At 39.1% G+C, this 10,792-nt stretch overlaps 1 protein-coding gene across 1 annotated transcript in view; it reads right to left on the reverse strand.

Moving 5' to 3' along the window:
• The window catches only part of Sos1 (son of sevenless homolog 1 (Drosophila)), a gene marked incomplete at its 5' end in the record, with an annotated part of 74,377 nt that overhangs the window by 57,207 nt on the left and 6,378 nt on the right, over positions 1-10,792 (reverse strand). The window contains 2 exons of the mRNA XM_005391044.2: positions 335-466; positions 4,908-5,033. Coding sequence (XP_005391101.2) covers positions 335-466; positions 4,908-5,033 — 258 coding nt within the window. The remainder of the gene's footprint in view (positions 1-334; positions 467-4,907; positions 5,034-10,792) is intronic.

Consider the following 10,792-nt stretch of genomic DNA (forward strand, 5'->3'; position numbering starts at 1 on the left):
GGACACTTAGGTCAAACCAACAAAAAGAGAGGACTTTTACAAATTCTCTAAAAAAAAAACAAAAAATGAATTCTCTTTGGGTTCTGAAAACACTTGAAATAAACAAAATACACAATAATTTTTCTCAATACCTTCAATTTACTTATTACCCTCGGTATGAAATTAACCTTAATCATGTTACCCAGTGATAGCAGTCCTTCCCCACCACATGAATTCCTGGACACTTAAAATGAAAGAATTTCATTCTTCAGTAGAAACATGATTAGTGTTGAAAATAAGTAGGTTTAATTTTGCTTAAGGTCGCAGGCAAGAAGGTCATAGGATTTAGCTTTACCTTTAATAAAGGATGAATTTTTTCTACTGGGAGAGATAAAGGGTTTCTTCGCTTTCTCTTTTCAATGGCCGACTGGGCATCAGCTATTGCCCACTTATCAATGGGATGAGGGAAACTTTTTTGAACACGTTCCTTGGAAAAGAGAAAAATAACAACTAAGCAACAAATAAATGAAGTAGTGCTCTTCTCTTAAAATTTACTTTTAAAATCAAATACCAAAAGTAGAGCTTTTCACATATGGTACAGTTTCCACTACAAACATACTTAAGCTAAGAGAAAACTGAAATTGTCAGTGTTTTCATTTCTTAATCATGCAATTAAGAGATGAAAGCATTCCCTCTGTTATGTAGGGGAAAAATCATATTGTGAATTCCAAGTTTACTATGACAAAGCTAATGACAAGAATGGAGTCCATGTTTAAACATTATTTTCATAATGAACAAGACCTAAGCTCAAGAAGCATATATCTAAATCCAATTGTCCTTACTCTGAATACTAATTAGAAGCTCAAGTAGCATTTTGCAATTGAAACCTTTAAAAAAAAATTTTATCATGAAAAAGTACTTCAAAATCAATGGATAGCCAGGCGTGGTGGTGCACCCCTGTAATCCCAGCACTCGGGAGGCTGAGGCAGGAGGATCGTTGCAAGATCGAGGCCAGCCTGGACTACAAAGTGAGTTCAAGGCCAGCCTGAACTGCATATCGAGACCCTGTCTCAAAGAGACCAAAAACAAAAAAAAAAAACAAAACAAAACAAAAAAAAAAACGAAAAACACAAAATCAGTGGATTACACTGGTAACAGTAATTTTAATATACTGTAGTTTAAAAAGTGCTTTTTTATCCTCTCAAGGTTGTTTTTTATTTTTGAGACAATGTCTCACTATATATTCCAGGTGGACCTTGAACCCCATAGTCCTGGCTGGCTTAGAACTTGCAATTCTCTTGCCTCAGCCTCCAGAGTGCTGGGATTACAGGTGTGTGCCTCATGCCCTGCTGAAAGGTTTTAAAACTTATACCACAATTTACCCCAGTAGAGGTCGCTATTATACAATTTTTAACATTTAAAATTCAACCAGTAGTATATAAAACCTAGATGAAGTTAAACATTGCCCCTTGTAAATGAAAGGTTTTATCTGCTGCTGTTAAAATGAGAAATAAAAAAGAGATTGCCATGTGATACTGTAGGGATAGAACAAGGAGGAATACAATGATTCTATGATAGCCTGTGAGCAAATTAGGAAATTTAAACTATCCATGTTCATGGTTCAATTGGCTGCCAAATTTAAAAAATAAATATTTCAATTCTAAGTAATGTAACTGTAAACATGTTGAAAGAAACTGTGTTAAAAATGGAGTTAAATCTTTTCAGCTGCTTAGCTGAAAACTTACGTGTCAAGACGCTGCCCTTGTGTACATGGGATGGAGCAATGCATATGTCCAAAATACCGGGAAGCAAGGGCAGGTGAAAACGAGAGAAGGAAGGGGAAGCAAGTGAAGGGATGTACAAAATGTACCCAAATGTACTAAATTTACCATGGTTTTTAAGTAAGATTTACAATGATGGGCTTAGCCCATGGTTAACCAAATACATGGTTACAAACCTAATAACGGCAGGGCCCTGAAGCTTTCTAACATTTAGAAAAGTTCACCTCGTTGTAAAAAGTAAGAAATTCTCAATACATTTTACATTCTACTCTCACACATTACACATACACTCAACTAAAACAGTTTCATAGATAAAACCTGATCTGATTATATGAAGGACACTCGTCTTTTCTATTGTTTGTTTTTTAATGTTGGTTGGGTCAGGAACAGCGGCATAAACCTCTAATTCTAGTGACTCACCAGGCTGAGGCGGGAGGATTGGGCCTTCAAAGCCAATATAGTCAATTTATTGAGATCTTCTCTCAAAATAAAAATTTTTTAAAGGAGAAGAAGTGACTCTCTGCTATAACACTTGCTCAGCATGCACAAGGCCTTGTTCAATCACCAGGAAGAGAAAAAAAAAGTTGGTTGGCTCGTGCACCAAAGGGATTTTCTGACTTAAAAATGGATCAGGAGTTTTAAAAATCACTCATGTACAGTAGAGAGAGAAAAGCTGTAGAAAAGAGCAGAAGCCGAACTCTAACCACTCTAAATAGATTTAACGTGTCTTTCGAAGGGGAAAGTGTCATCCAATGTACATGAAGAACTTGCTAAATTTAGGGACCTTACCACTTTTTAAAGAAAGCTCTGTGAGTGTATGTTTAAAATAATGGGTCCTAATGGACGAAGTGAATGAAACATTATTTCCTGACAAGAGAATCTAAGACCCTATTTGCTATGATCTGAAACCCTGAAATCCTCCATTGTGGTAGCTTTAAGGTCCAAATCCTGGAGAGACAAGGGCAGGTTAAAAGAGAGGAGGGGAAGGGACTCAGGCGAAAGGAATGTGCAAACCAGAAATGATTTTCTTTTACCCGAGTGGGGGCTTTCAGAGGGGAGCGGGTCATGAGGGCTTCATCCTCACGATGGGGATCAGTGCTCATTAAAAAAGGGCTTGAACACCCCCTCCCCCTTCAGTCATACGAGGGTACACGGAAGCAGACACAAGCCCCCACCACACACTGTCGCCGTCACCTTGATCTTGGACTCCCTAACCTCCAGGAGCTAACTCTAAGCAATAAATGTATGCTGTTTATAAGTTTCCAGTCTAAGGCATCTTGTTATAGCAGGTATTCTGAACACACTGAAACACCATTATACTTATCTCAGTGTGTCCCCATCTACATGTTCTTTATTCTTTAACCTTTCCAGAAATGGCATGGGAAGAAGAGTATTAGACTAATGATTTAAAAACTAATCAAAGCCAGGCGTGGTGGCGTGGTGCACGCCTGTAATCCCAGCACTTGGGAGGCTGAGGCAGGAGGATTGTTGTGAGTTCAAGACCCACCTGGGCTACAAAGTGAGCTCAAGGCCAGCCTGAACTGCACAGCGAGACCCTGTCTCGAAAAGACAAAAAAAAAAACCCTTAATCAATCATTTCTCTATCTATTTTCTTCTGAGGGTCAACACTGCAATATACAAAATAGGAGAATAATAAATACTTCACAGGATTGTGGTAAGGACATAAAAATTTATATAGCAGTACTTTGAAATGACAAAGCCTATTATATAACTAATCGATATTTCTATTGCTATCGTACTGTTACAAGATATGCTTATAAAAAAATCAGCCCCAAAGCCAACTCACTAGAATCCCATATGGCTGCCTGTATTTTAAGAGCCAGGCAAAGTGCTTAAAAATAATAAGGTGGAGAACAGGCTACATATCTTAGATATCTCAGAAGTTCTCTCCTAAGAGAATATTTAAAAGCTATGAAATAACCCTCTATTCAGAGTCTTGAATCTAGATATTAATTAGGCATATGCAAGTGGAAGACTGAAGGACTTCTTATTTCTAAGAATTAATGGAGATGTCCTTCAATATTAGGAAGTGATGTATTAGTCTCTATATTAATTAAAAGGATAAAATGAGCACAGTACTGTACAACATTATTCTGTACAACATATCAGGTGAGTTTGAGTATGCAGTGTCAGCAAACTAATAAATTCCTAGAGTGTACCAACATCAGAATAATAAGATAAAACCTGTAACTTCATTCTAATACCCAATACATAAGTCGGATCCTGCATTCATAAACACTGCAGGGAACTAACAGGAATAGTTAATGAGACAGTCAGGTGAGTCCTCTCTTAAGATTCACTCTGTGAAACTCCATGTAAATAGAAGGAAATTACTAATAAAAATATGACTGTATAATTCAATGGGAAATGTAAGAAACCTATTCTGAATTACCTAAGAAATCAAAGTGAATTACTATTTCACAGTACGCGATCTCTTCTGCATCCACAACCTCTGTAATTCAGTATTCCTTGATGCTTCTTGCCTGAACCTAAATCTGGATCTCCCCCAAAGACTTCTAGAATAGGAATTCTTTGTTCTACCGCCCACAGGAAGGGTTTTATATACTGCTGTAGAACATCACTCTTCTACTCTCACGTGAAGTCCTGCCATCATCCTGGGTGACTCTGTTGCCTATATCAAGGTCGTATGAAGTACTCTCTAAATACTTCCCCTTGGGGACCTTCACTTCTGGTTCAGCTGCCACCATAGTAACCAGCGAGATCTTTTCAACTGCTCTTTCTCTGGTCCCAACCTGTTATGCTCCACTCATTCATATATTGTAGCTCTCTCAGTTCTCTCACCTTACTAAGAATAATGGAATTATGTGGGGGATACTGATTTACTTTGCCAAATAAAGGAAATACTTGGACATATTCTGTTCTTAATGGCATGAGGATTATCACTCTAGCATCAAGAAATCGTTCATTTTAGCTTTAAAAGCAAAATATGGACTAGTTTCATAGCTAAAACATACAAGCCATCATACACTCAATACTAAGCTTAAAGAGATTCAGATTTTACTTTCTTATATATCATACATACACACTTTGTGAAATGAAAAAACAACATTACAAAAAAACCACAGAGAGATGTATATATTAAATACAAGGCAAAATCTGTCATACCTCTACATCTGAAGCGCTTCGGGGCTGAGCTTGGCAGAGCATATTTAATAACTGCAAAATTAACTCTTCAACATACTGAAGAGCATCATCGTTAGACTCAAGGGTTGGATGAACTTGCCCCTGGACCTATAACAGAGGCAAAGCAATTACAATGTGGGTCTGTTTTAACCATGTGAGCCTACGAATTCAGATCGGATGCTCCTGACCCAGAGTCAGGAGCTCTCAGTTTTCTCTCCCCAACCACATACACTATACACACATCCTTTGGAGACCCAGATGCTGCAGGGACCCAGTGCCCTAAGTGGGTAATTTCAGTATTTTTCTTACTCCATGGTTCCACTGAGATGCAGCAAGGGGAACAGGGAGGGAGAGGCTGAAGTGGGGATAAAAGCCGCAGTGTATGTGTTCTCTGCCAGGAACCAGTTAGAGCATTTATTCGGCACTCCACTCAGGCAAAATTGACCCACCCGTCTGTGTCTCTTGTTTAACTCTTATCTTTCCTACCACATGATAAAATGCAGGCATGCATGCATCTCACTGTGTTCACTAATGTACCGCCTCTATCTAGCACTATGCAGGGTGCACATGATCTGGACTTGATAAATATCCGCGAATACAAAGTCACCCTCTATCAAAGGACACAAATTGGGTACTCTAACAATTTGTGACTGTCTGCTACTCTGTAGGAAACTTACTTAGGGTGTAGGAGACCCTGGGTTCAATCCCCAGCACTGCAGAAACAAACAAAAGCACACACACCTTATACTGTCATTTAATAATCTTTACCTTCTTTTCCCCTGTCCATTGTTTAGAGGCACTTCAAGCTACCGGCCCGTATAAAGCTTGTATTTTAACAAACAGCACAACCATCTATACTTGCATCCCTTTATCACTCACTATGGCTCAAAACTTGCTCACAAAATAAATGGCAAGAAAAAGGAGTTCCTAGAGGTAAATAATCCACGTTTTAGACGTGTTCTGCTCTCCAAAAGGTGGTATAACACTTAATAATACATATTGGCCAAGGGCATTCCGTGTGGACTGGCCTACTACGTCTCATTAACTGAGATCACCATGTAGGAGTACACTGTTATAATTTCTCTCACTTCAAAGAATGTGATATTTCCACATTTTCTACCAACATAAATTTAACATTAAAAAGAAAAACTTACAAGAGTTAAGGAAAAACTAGCACACACAGAAGGTACTGAATATCTTTCAAATGAACATACCCGTATTATACATACACACGAATAATGCCCTTAGCGTCACTAAAATGTAGTCCTAAAAATGCAGCTGTAATGGGGTTACATTCCTGTCCAATACCCCAGCATCACATAAACTATAGCTACAGATTTACAAGACAGTACTTTTAGAAGAAAAGGGACTTCAAAGGTCATTCAACTCAGCCCCTCTACGTAGCAGATGAGATTAAAAAAAAAAAAAAGATACCAATAATCCTATTGCTGGCTAGTAATACTGCTAAATATTGAAGCTGGGCCTGCTGGGGTCTAGGCTAGAGCGCTTTCCAACAAACCCTCACTACCAAACCTGGAGGAATCTGGTGAATATCGCAGTAGACCCAGAAGCCTACTAGGATGAGGGAGAGGGTGTCCACTGGCTGTCTCTCATCAGTGGGCTTCTAAATAAAAACTTGGCTAGAAATATGTTTTTATACTTTCATAAATGCAAATACAGTTCTATGAGTTTTAATGCGAAAAGCTAAAATGGTCATTGATTACTCAAAGGATACCTGCAGTTATAAATTTCTCACTAATACAGAGCCATCTTAGGTTGCTCCTGAATTTATACCTTACGCTGAAGCATCTGAAATGTTTGTAGTTGCTGAAACAGGACGTATAGCTTCACTCACACAGCTCTCCATGCCTGTCATTCATTCTCTTAACCTTCCATTTACCTATTTGACTTTTAAAACCCAGATTTTACCTCATTTTAGGAAGAGTTCTTTGCTTCTTATTCAAGGCAGAATTAACCTCACTCACTTAAATGATTAGTACTGAACCTATTAAATACCAGATCCTCTGCTAAGAGCTGGGTACACAGGGACAAATCAAACATAGTAACTGCTTGTATGGGTCTCACACTCTGCTCTCTGCTAATCCCTATACCAGGGAACCACACTTTCACTACTGGGTTTATCACACTGAATTACAAATACATGTTCCTTGTCTACTTTCTGTATTGTACAGTGATGCTCCAGTTGGGTAAGATCTATCTGTGTATAGAATCATTTACTCTAAACTCTTGACATTAAGGAAATACTCAAAACCTCTGTTGAGGCGAGGAGCAATAAAGCTAGAGGATTGGTTGTAAGCTGACTTCAGGAGCACAAGCCCTTATATCAGAAACCATTACATACACAAAGGCAGAACTAAACACAGATGTTTATCTTGCAGAATCAAAGACATCTGATATAACCACAACAATAAAATGCAATGGTTAAAAATGACAACTTGATAGTTGTATTAATGGCTTTCCTGTTGCTAAGACACACTATCTAGCACAACTTTTAAAAAGGAAAGATTTGACTTAGATCATGCGGGACGGTTCAGTCCGTAGTCCGCTGGCTCCAAGACAGAACATCGTGAGAGAAGGAAGAGACGGAGCAGAGCTGCTTAGTTCAGGAAGGCAGGGCAGCAAGGCAGGGAACAGCAGCAGAGAGGACCGGGCGAGGGACTGATGCAGTTCCCAAGGGTATGCCTGCACAGTCCACCCAGACACACCCAGGAGCCTGCTCTACTAATCTGCTAGTTGTTCCTTGATCCAATGAAGTTGATGTATCAGGATCAATGATCACAATGCTGCTAGCAATTCTAGCACAGGTAATTCAAATGGTGATTAAATTTGGTATGTATAAAATAAAATTTTAGGAACTCACGTTTATACAGTTTTATGTATTGGTGAGTATTAAAAGCCCAACACAACTTAGGAGATAAATAAATCAAAGAACTCGTTTGCTTAAACAGCACATAATGCACCTGCCAACTGTTGATCTAAGCTCCTGGACCTTTATCACACATTAAATCCATCAAGTTAGGATCACAAAATTGTTGTGAGACTAACAAATTGTTTTACTTCCTTAAAAACATTTTAAAACCACTGACTGAAAAAATATGGGCAATGGTCCATGTTTAAAAGTCATGCAGAGTTTGTTTTTGTTGTTCTTGTTATTTTTTGGTATACTGGGGAGGGCCCTGCACTGAGCTACATCTCCAGCCCTTCTTATTTTTTTATTTTGAGATAGAGTCTTGCTAAGTCATCAAATTGCCCTGCTGGGCTCACCTGAGAGCCTCCTGTCTCAGCCATCCAGGGTTCTGGGATTAAAAGTATGTGTCACCACAATGGACTTGATCTTTACTCTTTCAAACAAGATGCTGCTAAGATATTTCTTTAAGGAGCAAACAGTAGTACTATATTCCACATACAGGTAAATAAAAACATTTGCTCCCATGAGACAGTTATAGCTAAAGTGCTCTACCTCATCCAAAATGATATTCAAAGACATTTAATAGATCACATGATCTGAATTATACAAGAATATGCAGAATAGGTTACCTTGCCAAATGTTAAGACAGCCTCTGGAAGCCAGCTACAGCTGATACTTACTGAGTGTGTATGTGTACGTGTGTGTGTGTGTGTGTGTGTGTGTGTGTACTTATAAGCAATTACAGCAAGCACTTGGAACTACTACTAGGTGTAACTTAGATGTAATTTTTCCCGTAAATGTAGTTTTTAAAACACTGTACTTATTTATACAGAAAACGTCATATGCTTCTTTAGCTATAATTAATTTATATATAGTAAATTCATATAGTTCACTGAAGAATGATAGCTATGGAACAGAATTGTATATGACCATGACAATAATTTTTTTAAAGCATACTCATTACATTACAGTGCCACCTTTTGAATTTTAAACTTTTCCTAACCTTAGGACTACTTGGCTTCCATCTTGACAGTTCTTGTCCTGGTAATTCCTAACAGATTCTGAAGCAACCTTACTGGTTATTATTGCTTCATTCTGTAGAATCAGAAAGCAAAGGAATTCAGTCTGTACCAATTCCTCGCTGTCTGACACAAGTCCTCCAAGTGTATTCAGGAACCCCTTGGGTAAACTGCCGAAAAACACTGTGTCAAATTCAGATGAATCTTTAATGCCTTTCTAGCTAATGGCTCTCTGGAAAATCAGAAAGGCTTTTAAATTGTATTCTGTCATGTCTTAAACCTAGTTCTGCTACTTTTATTTATAAATATAATGGAAGAATTTGAAATGAAATGGGTGTTCTCAAATCCTTCAGTATTTTTCATGGGTTAGTCTCTGATATTTTAGATGCCTATTTCTCCACACTCTAAGGTTAAAAAAAAAAAAAAGGCAAAATTCATCATTTAAAAAAAGACAAAAATAAAAACAACTTACACCTTTCTCTGAAATAAAATTAAAAATATGTTCTCCTTCTTTGGTGCCTGTTACTAGCCCTTCAGCCTCCATCCTTAAAAAAGTTCAGTTCACTGAAAAGCAAGACTGTAAGCAGTTAACCACAGCACGGCCTGCTGAGGGCTAAAATGAGTTACACTGACAGCACGGTGAGGGACACTCAAGGGTGGGAGAGCACAGGTGGCACCAGAATCCCTTGCCAGAAGGATGTACTTGACGTGGGCACAAAGGATGAAGACGGTGTGGTAACAGCAGGTAAGGCAGAAGCACGCTTACTGAACGGGCTACCAGATAAAAAGACGAAGAGGCCAAACATGTGATGATGTGCCAGGGGGAACTTTAGCTGGACCAAAGAGTACATGCTGGGAGGCTGCAGAGGCCAGGCGTGCATGTCAAGCTAAAGCACTGGGAGTAATCTGGGAGACGGATATAATCAGAGGGTTTTAAACAGATATCTTAGTGTTTCTCTCACTGCTGAGACAAAATACCTAATGCCCAAAGTTAAGGGAGGAAAGGTTAATTATTTAGCTCAGCTTGTAGGAGATTCAGTCCACAATTAGCTGGCTCCAGGGCAGGCCGGCTTTGCAGAGGAGAAAGGTCATGGTGGGCAGAAGATAGCAAAATCAACAACCCATCTTAACAGTGGCTTTCTGCCCTTTTTACACGCTATCTAGAGTTCTGGGATTAGGGCTGTGCCAAACAGATCAGTGAACTGATCACACACCCTTAATCTCAGCATCACACGCTCTAGATTCAGCCACCTCTTAAACAGCCCTATGACCCAAGGAGGCTTTAGCGGGAATCTAGACACAAACCATAACACAAGACATTGACATAAGTAGACGTTTGTTGAGGTTAAACAGTGCAGAAATGAAGGATACAGGTGTGTGTCACCACAGTCAGTGTAAAAGGTTAAAACACAGATGAGGCTGAAGCAAGCAAAACTAATTGGAATGGTGCAGAAAGCTCGGTAAAAACTGAGCCGGGCGAATGCATGGTGGTGCATGCCTGTAATCCTAGCACTCCGGAGGCTGAGGCAGGAAGACTGGTGCAAGTTCAAGGCCAGCCTGAACCGCATAGTGAAACTCTGTCTCAAAAAGGAAAAAAAAAAAAAAAAAGATGAATGTATCCATGGCAAAAATGGGGGGAAGAAGTGGAGAAGAAGGTCCTGAAAAGGGAGAAGTAGGTTTGGACAGCCATTCTAGGGGGCCTGCGGTGAGACGGATGAGAGAACTACCTGCTTAATAAGGACAGGAAATACCAGAAGACAGAATGTCTTGACCTGTATTAGATTTGCGGCTGTTCACTATTTTTAAAACCAAACATACATGAGTTATATGCACTGTTGAAAACACACTTTAAAACTTTAAGAAATGAAGAGACTATCACGGATTCTGAATGAGGCGGCATATACTCTAACCCAGGCTAC

This window comes from Chinchilla lanigera, unplaced genomic scaffold (genome assembly GCF_000276665.1).
Source record: "Chinchilla lanigera isolate Chin_1 unplaced genomic scaffold, ChiLan1.0 scaffold00040, whole genome shotgun sequence".
Taxonomy (NCBI): domain Eukaryota; kingdom Metazoa; phylum Chordata; class Mammalia; order Rodentia; family Chinchillidae; genus Chinchilla; species Chinchilla lanigera.